The sequence below is a fragment of the Hyla sarda genome, chromosome 13 (assembly GCF_029499605.1).
Source record: "Hyla sarda isolate aHylSar1 chromosome 13, aHylSar1.hap1, whole genome shotgun sequence".
NCBI lineage: Eukaryota > Metazoa > Chordata > Amphibia > Anura > Hylidae > Hyla > Hyla sarda.
The window spans coordinates 2,076,955-2,101,637 of NC_079201.1; the positions used below are offsets into that span (position 1 = coordinate 2,076,955).

The following is a 24,683-nucleotide window of genomic DNA, read 5'->3' on the forward strand; positions in this document are numbered from 1 at the left end:
TAACAAAAACACATCAAAACTGCACATGTTGTGAACTGACTCCTACACACCTCAGTCTAATCAGTTCACCTGGGTGACCTCCAGCAGCCTTATCAGATGACCAGGTGCGGTGATCAGACTCCACAACCTCTCTCTGCAATGCCTGAGGTGTCATAGGGAATGTGGGGAGTATTAGGAAATCATTTCAGTGATGGCGTTGGGATCAGTATGGCCGCCTTCACCTTCTCTATGACCTGATATTTTCTTTTCTTCTTGCAGTTGAAGACTTAGAACCTGATGAAGTTAAACCTGAGTCTGATTTAGTGTTTATTCCAAATTATCTGGCCAGTTCGCAACTTCCTTTCACCTACACCCGAGAAAGCAACAAACAAGAGAATAGCGCCCCCTGCATTGAGAATGGCACCTCCCACTCTACGCCGCCTCCACCACCCGCCACTAGTTTCCCGCTGCTGAACAATGGGGTGGAGAACATTCACATCAATACCTCAGTGAAGAAGGAAGACAAGTTCCCGGCCTTGTTTTATAACGGAGAAGTGCAGATCCCTCCAGAATGTTCGCACCCGCCGGTCCAGAACCGCAGCATGTATTCCCCCATCTCCTCTAATCTGCCACATGGGGGCGCCCACGGAGGACCTATGCAAGTGTTTCAACCGTTCTTCTTTACCGGAGCCTTCCCATCCAATATGAAAGGTAAAGTGGCATCTGCTAGGCAGGTATTAGGAGCCAAAGATGGCGGTCACACCCTGCTGCATCGTAGCTTAACCCCTTTAGGTTTTTGCATTTTCATTTTTTCCCCTTCACCTTCTAAAAATCATAACGCTTTAAATTTTGCACATAAAATTCTATATGTTGGCTTATTTTTTGCGTCACCAATTCTACTTTGCAGTGACATTAGTCATTTTACCAAAAAAAATCCACAGCGAAACGGAAAAAAAAATCATTGTGCGACAAAATTGAAGAAAAAATGTCATTTTGTAACTTTTGGGGGCTTCCGTTTCTACGCAGTGCATATTTCGGTAAAAATGACACCTTATCATTATTCTGTAGGGCCATACGGTTAAAATGATCCCCTACTTATATAGGTTGGATATTGTCGGACTTCGGAAAAAATCATAACTACATGCAGGAAAATGTATATGTTAAAAATTCTCATCTTCTGACCCCTATAACTTTTTTTTATTTTTCAGCGTACGGGCCGGTGTGAGGGCTCATTTTTTGCGCCGTGATCTGCAGTTTTTATCGGTACCATTTTTGTAGTGATCGGACTTTTTGATCGCTTTTTATTCATTTTTTCATGATATAAAAATTTTAATTAAAGATATATTTTTATAGTTCGGACATTTCCGCACGCGGCGATAACACATGTTTATTTTTATTTACACAGTTTTTATTTTTATGGGAAAAAGGGGGTGAGTCAAACTTTTATTAGGCAGGGATGTGGAAATCCTATCGCCCGACGCCCGGGACAAGTAGTTTTGGGCGCCGGGCAGGTGAATTGTTCATAGATTTCGCCCTGTAGCGGGCTAGCAGGGACAGACAGACTTCCCCCTCATTCATCTTTAATGCCGGTGTGAGGTGCAGGAGCCGATACAAGTCTATACCTCACACCGGCGCTCAGGGTGTATGGAGGGGGCGGTGGTGTGAGGTGCAGGAGTGGATACAGTCTACACCTCACACCGGTGCTCAGGGTGTATGGAGGGGGCGGTGGTGTGAGGTGCAGGAGCGGATACAAGTCTACACCTCACACCGGCGCTCAGGGTGTATGGAGGGGGCGGTGGTGTGAGGTGCAGGAGTGGATACAGTCTACACCTCACACCGGCGCTCAGGGTGTATGGAGGGGGCAGTGTTGTGAGGTGCAGGAGCGGATACAAGTCTACACCTCACACCGGTGCTCAGGGTGTATGGAGGGGGCAGTGGTGTGAGGTGCAGGAGCGGATACAAGTCTACACCTCACACCGGTGCTCAGGGTGTATGGAGGGGGCGGTGGTGTGAGGTGCAGGAGTGGATACAAGTCTACACCTCACACCGGCGCTCAGGGTGTATGGAGGGGGCGGTGGTGTGAGGTGCAGGAGCCGATACAAGTCTACACCTCACACCGGCGCTCAGGGTGTATGGAGGGGGCAGTGGTGTGAGGTGCAGGAGCCGATACAGTCTACACCTCACACCGGCGCTCAGGGTGTATGGAGGGGGCGGTGGTGTGAGGTGCAGGAGTGGATACAAGTCTACACCTCACACCGGTACTCAGGGTGTATGGAGGGGGCGGTGGTGTGAGGTGCAGGAGTGGATACAGACTACACCTCACACCGGCGCTCAGGGTGTATGGAGGGGGCGGTGGTGTGAGGTGCAGGAGCGGATACAAGTCTACACCTCACACCGGCGCTCAGGGTGTATGGAGGGGGCGGTGGTGTGAGGTGCAGGAGTGGATACAAGTCTACACCTCACACCGGCGCTCAGGGTGTATGGAGGGGGCGGTGGTGTGAGGTGCAGGAGTGGATACAAGTCTACACCTCACACCGGCGCTCAGGGTGTATGGAGGGGGCAGTGGTGTGAGGTGCAGGAGTGGATACAAGTCTACACCTCACACCGGCGCTCAGGGTGTATGGAGGGGGCGGTGGTGTGAGGTGCAGGAGTGGATACAAGTCTACACCTCACACCGGCGCTCAGGGTGTATGGAGGGGGCAGTGGTGTGAGGTGCAGGAGTGGATACAGTCTACACCTCACACTGGCGCTCAGGGTGTATGGAGGGGGCGGTGGTGTGAGGTGCAGGAGTGGATACAGTCTACACCTCACACCGGCGCTCAGGGTGTATGGAGGGGGCGGTGGTGTGAGGTGCAGGAGCGGATACAAGTCTACACCTCACACCGGCGCTCAGGGTGTATGGAGGGGGCGGTGGTGTGAGGTGCAGGAGCCGATACAGTCTACACCTCACACCGGCACTCAGGGTGTATGGAGGGGGCGGTGGTGTGAGGTGCAGGAGCGGATACAGTCTACACCTCACACCGGCGCTCAGGGTGTATGGAGGGGGCGGTGGTGTGAGGTGCAGGAGTGGATACAGACTACACCTCACACCGGCGCTCAGGGTGTATGGAGGGGGCGGTGGTGTGAGGTGCAGGAGCGGATACAGTCTACACCTCACACCGGTGCTCAGGGTGTATGGAGGGGGCGGTGGTGTGAGGTGCAGGAGCGGATACAAGTCTACACCTCACACCGGCGCTCAGGGTGTATGGAGGGGGCGGTGGTGTGAGGTGCAGGAGCCGATACAAGTCTACACCTCACACCGGCGCTCAGGGTGTATGGAGGGGGCAGTTGTGTGAGGTGCAGGAGCCGATAGTCTACACCTCACACCGGCGCTCAGGGTGTATGGAGGGGGCAGTGGTGTGAGGTGCAGGAGTGGATACAGTCTACACCTCACACCGGCGCTCAGGGTGTATGGAGGGGGCGGTGGTGTGAGGTGCAGGAGTGGATACAAGTCTACACCTCACACCGGCGCTCAGGGTGTATGGAGGGGGCGGTGGTGTGAGGTGCAGGAGTGGATACAGTCTACACCTCACACCGGCGCTCAGGGTGTATGGAGGGGGCGGTGGTGTGAGGTGCAGGAGCGGATACAGTCTACACCTCACCCTGGCGCTCAGGGTGTATGGAGGGGGCGGTGGTGTGAGGTGCAGGAGCGGATACAAGTCTACACCTCACACCGGCGCTCAGGGTGTATGGAGGGGGCAGTGGTGTGAGGTGCAGGAGTGGATACAAGTCTACACCTCAGACCGGCGCTCAGGGTGTATGGAGGGGGCGGTGGTGTGAGGTGCAGGAGTGGATACAGTCTACACCTCACACCGGAGCTCAGGGTGTATGGAGGGGGCGGTGGTGTGAGGTGCAGGAGTGGATACAAGTCTACACCTCACACCGGCGCTCAGGGTGTATGGAGGGGGCGGTGGTGTGAGGTGCAGGAGCGGATACAAGTCTACACCTCACACCGGAGCTCAGGGTGTATGGAGGGGGAAGTGGTGTGAGGTGCAGGAGTGGATACAAGTCTACACCTCACACCGGCGCTCAGGGTGTATGGAGGGGGCGGTGGTGTGAGGTGCAGGAGTGGATACAAGTCTACACCTCACACCGGCGCTCAGGGTGTATGGAGGGGGCGGTGGTGTGAGGTGCAGGAGTGGATACAGTCTACACCTCACACTGGCGCTCAGGGTGTATGGAGGGGGCGGTGGTGTGAGGTGCAGGAGTGGATACAAGTCTACACCTCACACCGGCGCTCAGGGTGTATGGAGGGGGCAGTGTTGTGAGGTGCAGGAGTGGATACAAGTCTACACCTCAGACCGGCGCTCAGGGTGTATGGAGGGGGCGGTGGTGTGAGGTGCAGGAGTGGATACAAGTCTACACCTCACACCGGCGCTCAGGGTGTATGGAGGGGGCAGTGGTGTGAGGTGCAGGAGCGGATACAAGTCTACACCTCAGACCGGCGCTCAGGGTGTATGAAGGGGGCGGTGGTGTGAGGTGCAGGAGTGGATACAAGTCTACACCTCACACCGGCACTCAGGGTGTATGGAGGGGGCGGTGGTGTGAGGTGCAGGAGCGGATACAAGTCTACACCTCACACCGGCGCTCAGGGTGTATGGAGGGGGCAGTGGTGTGAGGTGCAGGAGTGGATACAAGTCTACACCTCACACCGGCGCTCAGGGTGTATGGAGGGGGCGGTGGTGTGAGGTGCAGGAGTGGATACAGTCTACACCTCACACCGGCGCTCAGGGTGTATGGAGGGGGGCGGTGGCGGCCCCCAGCTGATTTCAGTAGCCGGGGACCGCTGCTCAGAGCCCCCCAGCCGGTGTGAGGGGATCTCAGGAGCGGGGGCAGAGCCCGAGCCCGAGGTCACATGTCTGCAGGAGATTATTAAGCCACGCCCCCTCATCCCCCCCCCCCTCCCGGAGGATGGAGAGCGCAGCTCTGTATAATACAAGACAAGGGGAGAATGAGGATGTACACAGCTCCTCCCCTTCCCCGTACACAGCTCCTCCCCTCCCCCGCTCTATCTACACAGGACCTCATTCATCACAGGGAGGTATCAACTATTCACGGGGGAAAATACAGAGCAGGGAGAGGATGTGTGTGAGGAGACTGCACTGCACGGGCTGGGGATTTCTGTGTGTGAGGAGACTGCACTGCACAGGCTGGGGATTTCTGTGTGTGAGGATACTGCACTGCACAGGCTGGGGATTTCTGTGTGTGAGGATACTGCACTGCACAGGCTGGGGATTTCTGTGTGTGAGGAGACTGCACTGCACGGGCTGGGGATTTCTGTGTGTGAGGAGACTGCACTGCACGGGCTGGGGATTTCTGTGTGTGAGGAGACTGCACTGCACGGGCTGGGGATTTCTGTGTGAGAGGATACTGCACTGCACAGGCTGGGGATTTCTGTGTGTGAGGAGACTGCACTGCACAGGCTGGGGATTTCTGTGTGTGAGGAGACTGCACAGGCTGGGGATTTCTGTGTGTGAGGAGACTGCACTGCACGGGCTGGGGATTTCTGTGTGTGAGGAGACTGCACTGCACGGGCTGGGGATTTCTGTGTGTGCGGAGACTGCACTGCACGGGCTGGGGATTTCTGTGTGTGAAGATACTTCACTGCACAGGCTGGGGATTTCTGTGTGTGAGGAGACTGCACTGCACAGGCTGGGGATTTCTGTGTGTGAGGAGACTGCACGGGCTGGGGATTTCTGTGTGTGCGGAGACTGCACTGCATGGGCTGGGGATTTCTGTGTGTGAGGAGACTGCACTGCACGGGCTGGGGATTTCTGTGTGTGAGGAGACTGCACTGCACAGGCTGGGGATTTCTGTGTTTGAGGAGACTGCACTGCACAGGCTGGGGATTTCTGTGTGTGAGGAGACTGCACAGGCTGGGGATTTCTGTGTGTGAGGAGACTGCACTGCACAGGCTGGGGATTTCTGTGTGTGAGGAGACTGCACTGAACGGGCTGGGGATTTCTGTGTGTGAGGATACTGCACTGCACGGGCTGGGGATTTCTGTGTGTGAGGAGACTGCACTGCACAGGCTGGGGATTTCTGTGTTTGAGGAGACTGCACTGCACAGGCTGGGGATTTCTGTGTGTGAGGAGACTGCACAGGCTGGGGATTTCTGTGTGTGAGGAGACTGCACTGCACGGGCTGGGGATTTCTGTGTGTGAGGAGACTGCACTGCACGGGCTGGGGATTTCTGTGTGTGCGGAGACTGCACTGCACGGGCTGGGGATTTCTGTGTGTGAGGAGACTGCACGGCACGGGCTGGGGATTTCTGTGTTTGAGGAGACTTCCACTGCACAGGCTGGGGATTTCTGTGTGTGAGGAGACTGCACTGCATGGGCTGGGGATTTCTGTGTGTGAGGATACTGCACTGCACTGCACAGGGTGGGGATTTCTGTGTGTGAGGAGACTGCACTGCACAGGCTGGGGATTTCTGTGTGTGAGGAGACTGCACGGGCTGGGAATTTCTGTGTGTGAGGAAACTGCACTGCACGGGCTGGGGATTTCTGTGTGTGTGGAAACTGCACTGCACGGGCTGGGGATTTCTGTGTGTGAGGAGACTGCACTGCACGGGCTGGGGATTTCTGTTTGTGAGAGACTGCACTGCACGGGCTGGGGATTTCTGTGTGTGCGGAGACTGCACTGCACGGGCAGGGGATTTCTGTGTGAGGAGACTGCACTGCACAGGCTGGGGATTTCTGTGTGTGAGGAGACTGCACTGCACGGGCTGGGGATTTCTGTGTGTGAGGAGACTGCACTGCCCGGGCTGGGGATTTCTGTGTTTGAGGAGACTGCACTGCACAGGCTGGGGATTTCTGTGTGTGAGGAAACTGCACTGCACAGGCTGGGGATTTCTGTGTGTGAGGAGACTGCACTGCACGGGCTGGGGATTTCTGGGTGTGAGGAGACTGCACTGCACAGGCTGGGGATTTCTGTGTGTGAGGAGACTGCACTGCTCTGCACTGCACGGGCTGTGGATTTCTGTGTGTGAGGAGACTGCACTGCACAGGCTGGGGATTTCTGTGTGTGAGGAGACGGCACGGGCTGGGGATTTCTGTGTGTGAGGAGACTGCACTGCACGGGCTGGGGATTTCTGTGTGTGTGGAGACTGCACTGCACGGGCTGGGGATTTCTGTGTGTGAGGAGACTGCACTGCACGGGCTGGGGATTTCTGTGTGTGTGGAGACTGCACTGCACGGGCTGGGGATTTCTGTGTGTGAGGAGACTGCACTGCACGGGCTGGGGATTTCTGTTTGTGAGGGGACTGCACTGCACGGGCTGGGGATTTCTGTGTGTGCGGAGACTGCACTGCACGGGCTGGGGATTTCTGTGTGTGAGGAGACTGCACTGCACTGCACGGGCTGGGGATTTCTGTGTGTGAGGAGACTGCACTGCACAGGCTGGGGATTTCTGTGTTTGAGGAGACTGCACTGCACAGGCTGGGGATTTCTGTGTGTGAGGAGACTGCACAGGCTGGGGATTTCTGTGTGTGAGGAGACTGCACTGCACGGGCTGGGGATTTCTGTGTGTGCGGAGACTGCACTGCACCGGCTGGGGATTTCTTTGTGTGCGGAGACTGCACTGCACGGGCTGGGGATTTCTGTGTGTGAGGAGACTGCACGGGCTGGGGATTTCTGTGTGTGAGGAGACTGCACTGCACGGGCTGGGGATTTCTGTGTGTGAGGAGACTGCACTGCACAGGCTGGGGATTTCTGTGTGTGAGGAGACTGCACAGGCTGGGGATTTCTGTGTGTGAGGAGACTGCACTGCACAGGCTGGGGATTTCTGTGTTTGAGGAGACTGCACTGCACGGGCTGGGGATTTCTGTGTTTGAGGAGACTGCACTGCACAGGCTGGGGATTTCTGTGTGTGAGGAGACTGCACTGCACGGGCTGGGGATTTCTGTGTGTGAGGATACTACACTGCACGGGCTGGGGATTTCTGTGTGTGAGGAGACTGCACTGCACAGGCTGGGGATTTCTGTGTGTGAGGAGACTGCACTGCACAGGCTGGGGATTTCTGTGTGTGAGGAGACTGCACTGCACAGGCTGGGGATTTCTGTGTGTGAGGAGACTGCACGGGCTGGGGATTTCTGTGTGTGAGGAGACTGCACTGCACGGGCTGGGGATTTCTGTGTGTGTGGAGACTGCACTGCACGGGCTGGGGATTTCTGTGTGTGAGGAGTCTGCACTTCACGGGCTGGGGATTTCTGTTTGTGAGAGACTGCACTGCACGGGCTGGGGATTTCTGTGTGTGCGGAGACTGCACTGCACGGGCAGGGGATTTCTGTGTGAGGAGACTGCACTGCACGGGCTGGGGATTTCTGTGTGTGAGGAGACTGCACTGCACGGGCTGGGGATTTCTGTGTGTGAGGAGACTGCACTGCACGGGCTGGGGATTTCTGTGTTTGAGGAGACTGCACTGCACGGGCTGGGGATTTCTGTGTGTGAGGAGACTGCACTGCACAGGCTGGGGATTTCTGTGTGTGAGGAGACTGCACTGCACGGGCTGGGGATTTCTGTGTGTGAGGAGACTGCACTGCACGGGCTGGGGATTTCTGTGTGTGAGGAGACTGCACGGGCTGGGGATTTCTGTGTGTGAGGAGACTGCACTGCACAGGCTGGGGATTTCTGTGTGTGAGGAGACTGCACGGGCTGGGGATTTCTGTGTGTGAGGAGACTGCACTGCACGGGCTGGGGATTTCTGTGTGTGTGGAGACTGCACTGCACGGGCTGGGGATTTCTGTGTGTGAGGAGACTGCACTGCACGGGCTGGGGATTTCTGTTTGTGAGGGGACTGCACTGCACGGGCTGGGGATTTCTGTGTGTGCGGAGACTGCACTGCACGGGCTGGGGATTTCTGTGTGTGAGGAGACTGCACTGCACTGCACGGGCTGGGGATTTCTGTGTGTGAGGAGACTGCACTGCACAGGCTGGGGATTTCTGTGTGTGAGGAGACTGCACGGGCTGGGGATTTCTGTGTGTGCGGAGACTGCACTGCATGGGCTGGGGATTTCTGTGTGTGCGGAGACTGCACTGCACGGGCTGGGGATTTCTGTGTGTGCGGAGACTGCACTGCATGGGCTGGGGATTTCTGTGTGTGAGGATACTGCACTGCACAGGCTGGGGATTTCTGTGTGTGTGGAGACTGCACTGCACGGGCTGGGGATTTCTGTGTGTGAGGAGACTGCACTGCACGGGCTGGGGATTTCTGTTTGTGAGGGGACTGCACTGCACGGGCTGGGGATTTCTGTGTGTGCGGAGACTGCACTGCACAGGCTGGGGATTTCTGTGTGTGAGGAGACTCCACGGGCTGGGGATTTCTGTGTGTGAGGAGACTGCACTGCACGGGCTGGGGATTTCTGTGTGTGTGGAGACTGCACTGCACGGGCTGGGGATTTCTGTGTGTGAGGAGACTGCACTGCACGGGCTGGGGATTTCTGTTTGTGAGAGACTGCACTGCACGGGCTGGGGATTTCTGTGTGTGCGGAGACTGCACTGCACGGGCAGGGGATTTCTGTGTGAGAGACTGCACTGCACGGGCTGGGGATTTCTGTGTGTGCGGAGACTGCACTGCACGGACAGGGGATTTCTGTGTGAGGAGACTGCACTGCACGGGCTGGGGATTTCTGTGTGTGAGGAGACTGCACTGCACGGGCTGGGGATTTCTGTGTGTGAGGAGACTGCACTGCATGGGCTGGGGATTTCTGTGTGTGAGGAGACTGCACTGCACAGGCTGGGGATTTCTGTGTGTGAGGAGACTGCACGGGCTGGGGATTTCTGTGTGTGAGGAGACTGCACTGCACGGGCTGGGGATTTCTGTGTGTGAGGAGACTGCACGGGCTGGGGATTTCTGTGTGTGAGGAGACTGCACTGCACGGGCTGGGGATTTCTGTGTGTGAGGAGACTGCACTGCACTGGCTGGGGATTTCTGTGTGTGAGGAGACTGCACGGGCTGGGGATTTCTGTGTGTGAGGAGACTGCACTGCACTGGCTGGGGATTTCTGTGTGTGAGGAGACTGCACGGGCTGGGGATTTCTGTGTGTGTGGAGACTGCACGGGCTGGGGATTTCTGTGTGTGAGGAGACTGCACTGCACTGGCTGGGGATTTCTGTTTGTGAGGGGACTGCACTGCACGGGCTGGGGATTTCTGTGTGTGCGGAGACTGCACTGCACGGGCTGGGGATTTCTGTGTGTGAGGAGACTGCACTGCACTGCACGGGCTGGGGATTTCTGTGTGTGAGGAGACTGCACTGCACAGGCTGGGGATTTCTGTGTTTGAGGAGACTGCACTGCACAGGCTGGGGATTTCTGTGTGTGAGGAGACTGCACAGGCTGGGGATTTCTGTGTGTGAGGAGACTGCACTGCACGGGCTGGGGATTTCTGTGTGTGCGGAGACTGCACTGCACCGGCTGGGCATTTCTGTGTGTGCGGAGACTGCACTGCACGGGCTGGGGATTTCTGTGTGTGAGGAGACTGCACGGGCTGGGGATTTCTGTGTGTGAGGAGACTGCACTGCACGGGCTGGGGATTTCTGTGTGTGAGGAGACTGCACTGCACAGGCTGGGGATTTCTGTGTGTGAGGAGACTGCACAGGCTGGGGATTTCTGTGTGTGAGGAGACTGCACTGCACAGGCTGGGGATTTCTGTGTTTGAGGAGACTGCACTGCACGGGCTGGAGATTTCTGTGTGTGAGGAGACTGCACTGCACGGGCTGGGGATTTCTGTGTGTGAGGATACTACACTGCACGGGCTGGGGATTTCTGTGTGTGAGGAGACTGCACAGGCTGGGGATTTCTGTGTGTGAGGAGACTGCACTGCACAGGCTGGGGATTTCTGTGTGTGAGGAGACTGCACTGCACAGGCTGGGGATTTCTGTGTGTGAGGAGACTGCACGGGCTGGGGATTTCTGTGTGTGAGGAGACTGCACTGCACGGGCTGGGGATTTCTGTGTGTGTGGAGACTGCACTGCACGGGCTGGGGATTTCTGTGTGTGAGGAGTCTGCACTTCACGGGCTGGGGATTTCTGTTTGTGAGAGACTGCACTGCACGGGCTGGGGATTTCTGTGTGTGCGGAGACTGCACTGCACGGGCAGGGGATTTCTGTGTGAGGAGACTGCACTGCACGGGCTGGGGATTTCTGTGTGTGAGGAGACTGCACTGCACGGGCTGGGGATTTCTGTGTGTGAGGAGACTGCACTGCACGGGCTGGGGATTTCTGTGTTTGAGGAGACTGCACTGCACGGGCTGGGGATTTCTGTGTGTGAGGAGACTGCACTGCACGGGCTGGGGATTTCTGTTTGTGAGGGGACTGCACTGCACGGGCTGGGGATTTCTGTGTGTGCGGAGACTGCACTGCACGGGCTGGGGATTTCTGTGTGTGAGGAGACTGCACTGCACTGCACGGGCTGGGGATTTCTGTGTGTGAGGAGACTGCACTGCACAGGCTGGGGATTTCTGTGTGTGAGGAGACTGCACAGGCTGGGGATTTCTGTGTGTGAGGAGACTGCACTGCACGGGCTGGGGATTTCTGTGTGTGCGGAGACTGCACTGCACCGGCTGGGGATTTCTGTGTGTGCGGAGACTGCACTGCACGGGCTGGGGATTTCTGTGTGTGAGGAGACTGCACGGGCTGGGGATTTCTGTGTGTGAGGAGACTGCACTGCACGGGCTGGGGATTTCTGTGTGTGAGGAGACTGCACTGCACAGGCTGGGGATTTCTGTGTGTGAGGAGACTGCACAGGCTGGGGATTTCTGTGTGTGAGGAGACTGCACTGCACAGGCTGGGGATTTCTGTGTTTTAGGAGACTGCACTGCACGGGCTGGGGATTTCTGTGTTTGAGGAGACTGCACTGCACAGGCTGGGGATTTCTGTGTGTGAGGAGACTGCACTGCACGGGCTGGGGATTTCTGTGTGTGAGGATACTACACTGCACGGGCTGGGGATTTCTGTGTGTGAGGAGACTGCACTGCACAGGCTGGGGATTTCTGTGTGTGAGGAGACTGCACTGCACAGGCTGGGGATTTCTGTGTGTGAGGAGACTGCACTGCACAGGCTGGGGATTTCTGTGTTTGAGGAGACTGCACTGCACAGGCTGGGGATTTCTGTGTGTGAGGAGACTGCACGGGCTGGGGATTTCTGTGTGTGAGGAGACTGCACTGCACGGGCTGGGGATTTCTGTGTGTGTGGAGACTGCACTGCACGGGCTGGGGATTTCTGTGTGTGAGGAGTCTGCACTTCACGGGCTGGGGATTTCTGTTTGTGAGAGACTGCACTGCACGGGCTGGGGATTTCTGTGTGTGCGGAGACTGCACTGCACGGGCAGGGGATTTCTGTGTGAGGAGACTGCACTGCACGGGCTGGGGATTTCTGTGTGTGAGGAGACTGCACTGCACGGGCTGGGGATTTCTGTGTGTGAGGAGACTGCACTGCACGGGCTGGGGATTTCTGTGTTTGAGGAGACTGCACTGCACGGGCTGGGGATTTCTGTGTGTGAGGAGACTGCACTGCACAGGCTGGGGATTTCTGTGTGTGAGGAGACTGCACTGCACGGGCTGGGGATTTCTGTGTGTGAGGAGACTGCACTGCACGGGCTGGGGATTTCTGTGTGTGAGGAGACTGCACGGGCTGGGGATTTCTGTGTGTGAGGAGACTGCACTGCACAGGCTGGGGATTTCTGTGTGTGAGGAGACTGCACGGGCTGGGGATTTCTGTGTGTGAGGAGACTGCACTGCACGGGCTGGGGATTTCTGTGTGTGTGGAGACTGCACTGCACGGGCTGGGGATTTCTGTGTGTGAGGAGACTGCACTGCACGGGCTGGGGATTTCTGTTTGTGAGGGGACTGCACTGCACGGGCTGGGGATTTCTGTGTGTGCGGAGACTGCACTGCACGGGCTGGGGATTTCTGTGTGTGAGGAGACTGCACTGCACTGCACGGGCTGGGGATTTCTGTGTGTGAGGAGACTGCACTGCACAGGCTGGGGATTTCTGTGTGTGAGGAGACTGCACGGGCTGGGGATTTCTGTGTGTGCGGAGACTGCACTGCATGGGCTGGGGATTTCTGTGTGTGAGGAGACTGCACTGCACGGGCTGGGGATTTCTGTGTGTGCGGAGACTGCACTGCATGGGCTGGGGATTTCTGTGTGTGAGGATACTGCACTGCACAGGCTGGGGATTTCTGTGTGTGTGGAGACTGCACTGCACGGGCTGGGGATTTCTGTGTGTGAGGAGACTGCACTGCACGGGCTGGGGATTTCTGTTTGTGAGGGGACTGCACTGCACGGGCTGGGGATTTCTGTGTGTGCGGAGACTGCACTGCACAGGCTGGGGATTTCTGTGTGTGAGGAGACTCCACGGGCTGGGGATTTCTGTGTGTGAGGAGACTGCACTGCACGGGCTGGGGATTTCTGTGTGTGTGGAGACTGCACTGCACGGGCTGGGGATTTCTGTGTGTGAGGAGACTGCACTGCACGGGCTGGGGATTTCTGTTTGTGAGAGACTGCACTGCACGGGCTGGGGATTTCTGTGTGTGCGGAGACTGCACTGCACGGGCAGGGGATTTCTGTGTGAGAGACTGCACTGCACGGGCTGGGGATTTCTGTGTGTGCGGAGACTGCACTGCACGGACAGGGGATTTCTGTGTGAGGAGACTGCACTGCACGGGCTGGGGATTTCTGTGTGTGAGGAGACTGCACTGCACGGGCTGGGGATTTCTGTGTGTGCGGAGACTGCACTGCACAGGCTGGGGATTTCTGTGTGTGAGGAGACTGCACGGGCTGGGGATTTCTGTGTGTGAGGAGACTGCACTGCACGGGCTGGGGATTTCTGTGTGTGTGGAGACTGCACGGGCTGGGGATTTCTGTGTGTGAGGAGACTGCACTGCACTGGCTGGGGATTTCTGTGTGTGAGGAGACTGCACGGGCTGGGGATTTCTGTGTGTGTGGAGACTGCACGGGCTGGGGATTTCTGTGTGTGAGGAGACTGCACTGCACTGGCTGGGGATTTCTGTTTGTGAGGGGACTGCACTGCACGGGCTGGGGATTTCTGTGTGTGCGGAGACTGCACTGCACGGGCTGGGGATTTCTGTGTGTGAGGAGACTGCACTGCACTGGCTGGGGATTTCTGTGTGTGAGGAGACTGCACTGCACGGGCTGGGGATTTCTGTGTGTGAGGAGACTGCACGGGCTGGGGATTTCTGTGTGTGAGGAGACTACACTGCACGGGCTGGGGATTTCTGTGTGTGAGGAGACTGCACTGCACGGGCTGGGGATTTCTGTGTGTGAGGATACTGCACTGCACGGGCTGGGGATTTCTGCGTGTGAGGAGACTGCACTGCACGGGCTGGGGATTTCTGTGTGTGAGGAGACTGCACTGCACGGGCTGGGGATTTCTGTGTGTGAGGAGACTGCACTGCACTGGCTGGGGATTTCTGTTTGTGAGGGGACTGCACTGCACGGGCTGGGGATTTCTGTGTGTGCGGAGACTGCACTGCACGGGCTGGGGATTTCTGTGTGTGAGGAGACTGCACTGCACTGGCTGGGGATTTCTGTGTGTGAGGAGACTGCACTGCACGGGCTGGGGATTTCTGTGTGTGAGGAGACTGCACGGGCTGGGGATTTCTGTGTGTGAGGAGACTACACTGCACGGGCTGGGGATTTCTGTGTGTGAGGAGACTGCACTGCACGGGCTGGGGATTTCTGTGTGTGAGGATACTGCACTGCACGGGCTGGGGATTTCTGCGTGTGAGGAGACTGCACTGCACGGGCTGGGGATTTCTGTGTGTGAGGAGACTGCACTGCACGGGCTGGGGATTTCTGCGTGTGAGGAGACTGCACGGGCTGGGGATTTCTGTGTGTGCGGAGACTGCACTGCACGGGCTGGGGATTTCTGTGTGTGAGGAGACTGCACTGCACTGGCTGGGGATTTCTGTGTGTGAGGAGACTGCACTGCACGGGCTGGGGATTTCTGTGTGTGAGGAGACTGCACTGCACTGCACGGGCTGGGGATTTCTGTGTGTGAGGAGACTGCACTGCACGGGCTGGGGATTTCTGTGTGTGAGGAGACTGCACTGCACGGGCTGGGGATTTCTGCATGTGAGGAGACTGCACTGCACAGGCTGGGGATTTCTGTGTGTGAGGAGACTGCACTGCACGGGCTGGGGATTTCTGCATGTGAGGAGACTGCACTGCACGGGCTGGGGATTTCACCTCACACTGGCTCAGGTGAGGAGGCCGAGCATGCAGGCGGCGGTAAGGGTGGTTGTATATGTATGTAATGTATGATTAGGGGGGGGTGTATGTATGATGTGTGCATATGTATGGTGTATGTGTATATGTGTATGATGTGTGTATGATGTAGGGGGTGGGCAGCGGCAGATGTATGTATGATGTATGTGTCATGTGTATATGATGTGTGTATGTAATGTATGATATAGGGGGCAGCGGCAGGTGTATGTATGATGTATGTATGTAATGTATGATGTAGAGTGGGCAGCGGCAGATGTATGTATAATGTGTGCATATGTATGGTGTATATCAACTGGCTCCAGAAAGTTAAACAGATTTGTAAATTGCTTCTATTAAAAAATCTTAATCCGTCCAATAATTATCAGCTGCTGAAGTTGAGTTGTTCTTTTCCGTCTAAGCGCTCCCTGATGACACCTGTCTCGGGAACTGTCCAGAGTAGAAGCAAATTCCCATAGCAAACCTCTTCTACTCTGGACAGCTCCCGAGACACGTGTCATCAGGGAGCGCTTAGACAGAAAAGAACAATTCAACTTCAGCAGCTCATAAGTACTGAAAGGATTAAGATTTTTTTAATAGCAGTAATTTACAAATCTGTTTAACTTTCTGGAGCCAGTTGATATACACCATACATATGCACACATTATACATACATCTGCCGCTGCCCACTTATATATATATATATATATATATATATAAGTTTTTTGCTGGATACCCCCTTTAAGGCCAAAATGGGCCTGGTCCTTGACATGAGGTGGTGTGGCCGACCGCCGCAGGGGATTCACAGCGTTCAGAACTAAATATTCGGAACGCAGCCGGAACACTGGCCAGTGGAGTACCCCTTTAATTGGTAAAATAGCTGCAGCTTTCTAACATACTTTGTATTTCTTTTTCAATACCTCTTCTTGCAGTCAGTGAATGGAAAACGTTTCTTCTCACATCTGCAGTGTCCTGCCCTAATAACCCATCCAGATGGAGGTTGTGTTACATTGTTCTCCAGTCTCGGCTCCAAACTGATACATTGTAACGGGAGAGGATTATATAGACCTGATACAATTGTAGCAAACCCTCAGCTTTCAGAGTTGTATACTTTTTTTTTTAGGGATTTTTGGGGATCAGAGATGTTGTAAATGAGGAAAGGGAATGGTCTGCCATTATATTTACGCTCTTTGGGACTGACCGCTATCTTTGTCACCCCTATAGTTACTTACCATCCTCCATTCACCCTGGGGGAGGGTCATGTGACCTCTACTCTTGTGATCAGTGGGGGTCCCAGTGGTTTGACCTCTATTCAGATACTTATCCAGTGGATAGGTGTTCATTTTTAATGTTTGAATGATTCCTATAACCCAGCTGTTGCAAAACTACAACTCCCAGCATGCCCGGACAGCCTTCGGCTGTCCGGGCATGCTGGGAGTTGTAGTTTTGCAACAGCTAAAAGGACTCTAATTGGGGAACATGTCCCCGTCACCACACGTGCTCCAGGTAGGACGGCATTAATGATGTTTTATTTATGTACTTGTCGCGCAGAGTTAGTCCTAAAAGTGAGGATTCAGAGCAGTTCCCCCGGGGACAATGATTTCATTGAAGTGGAAATGGACCGAGAGGAGCTGACGTACCGGGAACTTGTGCGGGTCTGCTGCTACGAGCTGGGAGTCAGTACAGACAGCGTGGAGAAGATCAGGAAGCTCCCGAACACCATGCTCAGGAAGGTACAGACACAGTCCGCACAGTTCCATTCATTTCAATGGGATTCTGCTGCACACGGCAGAAATTCTGCGGCAGAAATGATTCGGGCGCCCAGAGAAACAATGAACATGTTGTCTGTTTCTGTGGCTTTTACATTGTTGTCTATGAAGACGTGTGCGTTGCGGAGCGGTCTCCTACCTAGGATAGGGGATAAGAAGTCTGATTACGGGGGGAGGGTCGGCCGCTGGGACCCACGTGATCTCCAGCCCGGCATCCGTAGTGTTCAAAATGTCAACTGCGCTAGGCTTCGGGGTTCCGTGGTGCGGATTGTTGGGGTGGAGACTGCGGGGGTGATCAGACATCTTATCCCCTATCCTTTTGTTTAGAGATAAAGATGTCTAGGGGGTGGAGTACCCCTTTAAATTAAATAGAATATTTTTTATTAACAAATATATAGATGATAAAAATAACATTAAAAATAATGGACAGTATATATGGATAAAGGCACAAACGGCAAACACAGGACGAGAGGCAGAAAAGGTTACCAAAAATAGCGCAGAACGGCAGATAGATCTATACTGCTATATGACCGTATAAAGGTACCGCACACAGATCTATACTGCTATATGACCGTATAAAGGTACCGCACACAGATCTATACTGCTATATGACCGTATAAAGGTACCGCACACAGATCTATACTGCTATATGACCGTATAAAGGTACCGCACACAGATCTATACTGCTATATGACTGTATAAAGGTACCGCACACAGATCTATACTGCTATATGACTGTATAAAGGTACCGCACACAGATCTATACTGCTATATGACTGTATAAAGGTATCGCACACAGATCTATACTGCTATATGACTGTATAAAGGTACCGCACACAGATCTATACTGCTATATGACCGTATAAAGGTACCGCACACAGATCTATACTGCTATATGACCGTATAAAGGTACCGCACACAGATCTATACTGCTATATGACTGTATAAAGGTACCGCACACAGATCTATACTGCTATATGACTGTATAAAGGTACCGCACACAGATCTATACTGCTATATGACTGTATAAAGGTATCGCACACAGATCTATACTGCTATATGACCGTATAAAGGTACCGCACACAGATCTATACTGCTATATGACCGTATAAAGGTACCGCACACAGATCTATACTGCTATATGACTGTATAAAGGTACCGCACACAGATCTATACTGCTATATGACCGTATAAAGGTACCGCACACAGATCTATACTGCTATATGACCGTATAAAGGTACCGCACACAGATCTACACTGCTATATGACTGTATAAAGGTATCGCACACAGATAATCTATACTGCTATATGACTGTATAAAGGTACAGCACACAGATCTATACTGCTATATGACTGTATAAAGGTACCGCACACAGATCTATACTGCTATATGACTGTATAAAGGTACCGCACACAGATCTTTACTACTATATGACCGTATAAAGGTACTGCACACAGATCTATACTGCTATATGACTGTATAAAGGTACCGCACACAGATCTTTACTGCTATATGACCGTATAAAGGTACCGCACACAGATCTATACTACTATATGACCGTATAAAGGTACCGCCCACAGATCTATACTGCTATATGACTGTATAAAGGTACCGCACACAGATCTATACTGCTATATGACCGTATAAAGGTACCGCACACAGATCTATACTGCTATATGACTGTATAAAGGTACCGTACACAGATCTATACTGCTATATGACCGTATAAAGGTACCGCACACAGATCTATACTGCTATATGACTGTATAAAGGTACCGTACACAGATCTATACTGCTATATGACCGTATAAAGGTACCGCACACAGATCTATACTGCTATATGACTGTATAAAGGTACCGCACACAGATCTATACTGCTATATGACCGTATAAAGGTACCGCACACAGATCTATACTGCTATATGACCGTATAAAGGTACCGCACACAGATCTATACTGCTATATGACTGTATAAAGGTACCGCACACAGATAATGTATACTGCTATATGACTGTATAAAGGTACCGCACACAGATCTATACTGCTATATGACCGTATAAAGGTACCGCACACAGATCTATACTGCTATATGACTGTATAAAGGTACCGCACACAGATCTATACTGCTATATGACCGTATAAAGGTACCGCACACAGATCTATACTGCTATATGACTGTATAAAGGTACCGCACACAGATCTATACTGCTATATGACTGTATAAAGGTACCGCACACAGATCTATACTGCTATATGACTGTATAAAGGTACCGCACACAGATCTATACTGCTATATGACTGTATAAAGGTACCGCACACAGATCTTTACTGCTATATGACCGTATAAAGGTACCGCACACAGATCTATACTGCTATATGACCGTATAAAGGTACCGCACACAGATCTATACTGCTATATGACCGTATAAAGGTACCGCACACAGATCTATACTACTATATGACCGTATAAAGGTACCGCACACAGATCTATACTGCTATATGACTGTATAAAGGTACCGCACACAGATCTATACTGCTATATGACTGTATAAAGGTACCGCACACAGATCTATACTGCTATATGACTGTATAAAGGTACCGTACACAGATCTATACTGCTATATGACCGTATAAAGGTACCGCACACAGATCTATACTGCTATATGACTGTATAAAGGTACCGCACACAGATCTATACTGCTATATGACTGTATAAAGGTACCGCACACAGATCTATACTGCTATATGACTGTATAAAGGTACCGCACACAGATCTATACTGCTATATGACCGTATAAAGGTACCGCACACAGATCTATACTGCTATATGACCGTATAAAGGTACCGCACACAGATCTATACTGCTATATGACCGTATAAAGGTACCGCACACAGATCTATACTGCTATATGAACGTATAAAGGTACCGCACACAGATCTATACTGCTATATGACCGTATAAAGGTACCGCACACAGATCTATACTGCTATATGACCGTATAAAGGTACCGCACACAGATCTATACTGCTATATGACCGTATAAAAGTACCGCACACTTGTGCAAAAATACCTAATACCATGTATGGAGCCAGATCCATCCATTCCCAGCCCAATGCAGAGTCACAGAACATAAAGGAGATGAAACTACCCATTTAACCCCTTAAGGCCCCATTCACATGGAAGCGGAATGTGGCAGAAACTGCTGCAACTATCTCTATGGGATCAGGGTATATAGTAGTTATATACTTCCCCTCCAGCTCTATCTGTATACTGCAGCTATCTCTATGGGATCAGGATATATAGTAGTTATATACTTCCCCTCCAGCTCTATCTGTATACTGCAGCTATCTCTATGGGATCAGGATATATAGTAGTTATACACTTCCCCTCCAGCTCTATCTGTATACTGCTGTTATCTCTATGGGGTCTGGATATATAATAGTTATACACCTCCCCTCCAGCTCTATCTGTATACTGCTGCTATCTCTATGGGATCAGGATATATAGTAGTTATACATCTCCCCTCCAGCTCTATCTGTATACTGCTGTTATCTCTATGGGATCAGGATATATAACAGTTTTAAGCCTCCAATCTCTATTTCATGCACACGTCCCGTCCCCATGTCCCCACGTTCCGTCCCCATGTCCCCACGTCCCGTCCCCATGTCCCGCCGTCCCGTCCCCATGTCCCCACGTCCCGTCCCCACGTCCCGTCCCCACGTCCCGTCCCCACGTCCCGTCCCCATGTCCCCACGTCCCGTCCCCATGTCCCCACGTCCCGTCCCCATGTCCCCACGTCCCGTCCCCATGTCCCCACGTCCCGTCCCCATGTCCCCACATCCCATCCCACGTCCCATCCCCACGTCCCGTGTCACGTCCCATCCCCATGTCCCATCCCCGTGTCCCCACGTCCCGTGTCCCCACGTCCCGTGTCCCCACGTCCCGTGTCCCCACGTCCCGTGTCCCCACGTCCCGTGTCCCCACGTCCCGTGTCCCCGCGTCCCGTGTCCCCGCGTCCCGTGTCCCCGCGTCCCGTGTCCCCGCGTCCCGTGTCCCCGCGTCCCGTGTCCCCGCGTCCCGTGTCCCCGCGTCCCGTGTCCCCGCGTCCCGTGTCCCCGCGTCCCGTGTCCCCGCGTCCCGTGTCCCCGCGTCCCGTGTCCCCGCGTCCCGTGTCCCCGCGTCCCGTGTCCCCGCGTCCCGTGTCGTGTCGTGTCCCGTGTCGTGCCGTGTCGTGTCCCGTGTCGTGTCCCGTGTCGTGTCCCGTGTCGTGTCCCGTGTCGTGTCGTGTCCCGTGTCGTGTCCCGTCCCCACGTCCCGTGTCGTGTCCCGTCCCCACGTCCCGTGTCGTGTCCCGTCCCCACGTCCCGTGTCGTGTCCCGTCCCCACGTCCCGTGTCGTGTCCCGTCCCCACGTCCCGTGTCGTGTCCCGTCCCCACGTCATGTCCCCATGTCCCATCCCCACGTCATGTCCCCACGTCCCGTGTCCCATCCCCACGTCATGTCCCCATGTCCCATCCCCACGTCATGTCCCCACGTCCCGTGTCCCATCCCCACGTCATGTCCCCATGTCCCATCCCCACGTCATGTCCCCACGTCCCATCCCCACGTCATGTCCCCACGTCCCATCCCCACGTCATGTCCCCACGTCCCGTGTCCCGTCCCCACGTCCCGTCCCCATGTCCCGTCCCCATGTCCCGTGTCATGTCCCGTCCCCATGTCTCGTGTCACGTCCCCACGTCCCATCCCCATGTCCCCACGTCCCGTGTCCCATCCCCATGTCCCATCCCCACGTCCCGTCCCCATGTCCCGTCCCCATGTCCCGTGTCATGTCCCGTCCCCATGTCTCGTGTCACGTCCCCACGTCCCATCCCCATGTCCCCACGTCCCGTGTCCCATCCCCATGTCCCATCCCCACGTCATGTCCCCATGTCCCATCCCCACGTCATGTCCCCATGTCCCATCCCCACGTCATGTCCCCATGTCCCATCCCCACGTCATGTCCCCACGTCCCGTCCCGTCCCCATGTCCCGTGTCACGTCCCCTCCCTAATGGACCTATAGCAGAGCCCTGTAAGTCATCCTGGACTGGGAGGAGGAGTTGGCAGCAGCTGGAGGGCCTCGGTTTGAAGACCTTTGGTGTAGATGATTCTCAGTGTAATCTATTCTCATGTGATTTTACTTCAGGACAAAGATGTCGCCCGGCTGCAGGACTTCCAGGAGCTCGAGCTGGTCCTGAAACACGACCACATCCTCTGCAGGACATCAACGTCACTGACCGACCGACCCTGCTTCAACAAGAAGGCCTCGCAGCTCACCTACTGACACTGACTGTCCACTAACCTACTGACACTGAGCGTCCACTAACCTACTGACACTGACCGTCCACTAACCTACAGACACTGACCGTCCACTAACCTACTGACACTGAGCGTCCACTAACCTACTGACACTGAGCGTCCACTAACCTACTGACACTGAGCGTCCACTAACCTACTGACACTGACCGTCCACTAACCTACTGACGCTGACCGTCCACTAACCTACTGACGCTGACCGTCCACTAACCTACTGACACTGAGCGTCCACTAACCTACTGACACTGAGCGTCCACTAACCTACTGACACTGAGCGTCTACTGACACTGACCGTCCACTAACCTACTGACACTGAGCGTCCACTAACCTACTGACGCTGACCGTCCACTAACCTACTGACGCTGACCGTCCACTAACCTACAGACGCTGACCGTCCACTAACCTACTGACACTGAGCGTCCACTAACCTACTGACGCTGACCGTCCACTAACCTACTGACGCTGACCGTCCACTAACCTACTGACGCTGACCGTCCACTAACCTACTGACGCTGACCGTCCACTAACCTACAGACGCTGACCGTCCACTAACCTACTGACGCTGACCGTCCACTAACCTACTGACACTGAGCGTCCACTAACCTACTGACACTGAGCGTCCACTAACCTACTGACACTGACCGTCCACTAACCTACTGACATTGAGCATCCACTAACCTACTGACGCTGACCGTCCACTAACCTACTGACGCTGACCGTCCACTAACCTACCGACATTGAGCGTCCACTAACCTACCGACGCTGACCGTCCACTAACCTACAGACGCTGACCGTCCACTAACCTACTGACGCTGACCGTCCACTAACCTACTGACGCTGACCGTCCACTAACCTACTGACGCTGACCGTCCACTAACCTACTGACGCTGACCGTCCACTAACCTACTGACGCTGACCGTCCACTAACCTACTGACGCTGACCGTCCACTAACCTACTGACGCTGACCGTCCACTAACCTACTGACGCTGACCGTCCACTAACCTACTGACGCTGACCGTCCACTAACCTACTGACGCTGACCGTCCACTAACCTACTGACGCTGACCGTCCACTAACCTACTGACGCTGACCGTCCACTAACCTACTGACGCTGACCGTCCACTAACCTACTGACGCTGACCGTCCACTAACCTACTGACGCTGACCGTCCACTAACCTACTGACGCTGACCGTCCACTAACCTACTGACGCTGACCGTCCACTAACCTACTGACGCTGACCGTCCACTAACCTACTGACGCTGACCGTCCACTAACCTACTGACGCTGACCGTCCACTAACCTACTGACGCTGACCGTCCACTAACCTACTGACGCTGACCGTCCACTAACCTACTGACGCTGACCGTCCACTAACCTACTGACGCTGACCGTCCACTAACCTACCGACGCTGACCGTCCACTAACCTACCGACGCTGACCGTCCACTAACCTACCGACGCTGACCGTCCACTAACCTACCGACGCTGACCGTCCACTAACCTACCGACGCTGACCGTCCACTAACCTACCGACGCTGACCGTCCACTAACCTACCGACGCTGACCGTCCACTAACCTACCGACGCTGACCGTCCACTAACCTACCGACGCTGACCGTCCACTAACCTACCGACGCTGACCGTCCACTAACCTACCGACGCTGACCGTCCACTAACCTACCGACGCTGACCGTCCACTAACCTACCGACGCTGACCGTCCACTAACCTACCGACGCTGACCGTCCACTAACCTACCGACGCTGACCGTCCACTAACCTACCGACGCTGACCGTCCACTAACCTACCGACGCTGACCGTCCACTAACCTACCGACGCTGACCGTCCACTAACCTACCGACGCTGACCGTCCACTAACCTACCGACGCTGACCGTCCACTAACCTACCGACGCTGACCGTCCACTAACCTACCGACGCTGACCGTCCACTAACCTACCGACGCTGACCGTCCACTAACCTACCGACGCTGACCGTCCACTAACCTACCGACGCTGACCGTCCACTAACCTACCGACGCTGACCGTCCACTAACCTACCGACGCTGACCGTCCACTAACCTACCGACGCTGACCGTCCACTAACCTACCGACGCTGACCGTCCACTAACCTACCGACGCTGACCGTCCACTAACCCACTGACGCTGACCGTCCACTAACCTACCGACGCTGACCGTCCACTAACCCACTGACGCTGACCGTCCACTAACCTACCGACGCTGACCGTCCACTAACCCACTGACGCTGACCGTCCACTAACCCACTGACGCTGACCGTCCACTAACCCACTGACGCTGACC

At 54.5% G+C, this 24,683-nt stretch overlaps 1 protein-coding gene and 1 long non-coding RNA gene across 3 annotated transcripts in view; one reads left to right on the forward strand and one right to left on the reverse strand.

The window, feature by feature from the left end:
- The window catches only part of ANKRD40 (ankyrin repeat domain 40), a 24,781-nt gene extending 2,224 nt beyond the window's left edge, over positions 1 to 22,557 (forward strand). The window contains exons 2-4 of the mRNA XM_056550089.1: positions 259 to 690; positions 16,793 to 16,974; positions 22,196 to 22,557. Coding sequence (XP_056406064.1) covers positions 259 to 690; positions 16,793 to 16,974; positions 22,196 to 22,333 — 752 coding nt within the window. The 3' untranslated portion in view covers positions 22,334 to 22,557. The remainder of the gene's footprint in view (positions 1 to 258; positions 691 to 16,792; positions 16,975 to 22,195) is intronic.
- On the reverse strand, positions 22,504 to 23,252 carry LOC130297532 (uncharacterized). 2 transcript variants are annotated; one of them, XR_008849573.1, is made up of 3 exons: positions 22,844 to 22,958; positions 22,669 to 22,768; positions 22,504 to 22,626 (listed from the first exon to the last, which is right to left on the reverse strand). It is a non-coding gene; the product is annotated as an uncharacterized LOC130297532 (long non-coding RNA). The 2 variants fall into 2 exon arrangements; XR_008849574.1 differs by lacking the exon at positions 22,669 to 22,768 and adding an exon at positions 23,144 to 23,252 and having other exon boundaries at positions 22,506 to 22,626; positions 22,944 to 23,018.
- Between the last annotated feature and the right edge of the window lie 1,431 nt (positions 23,253 to 24,683).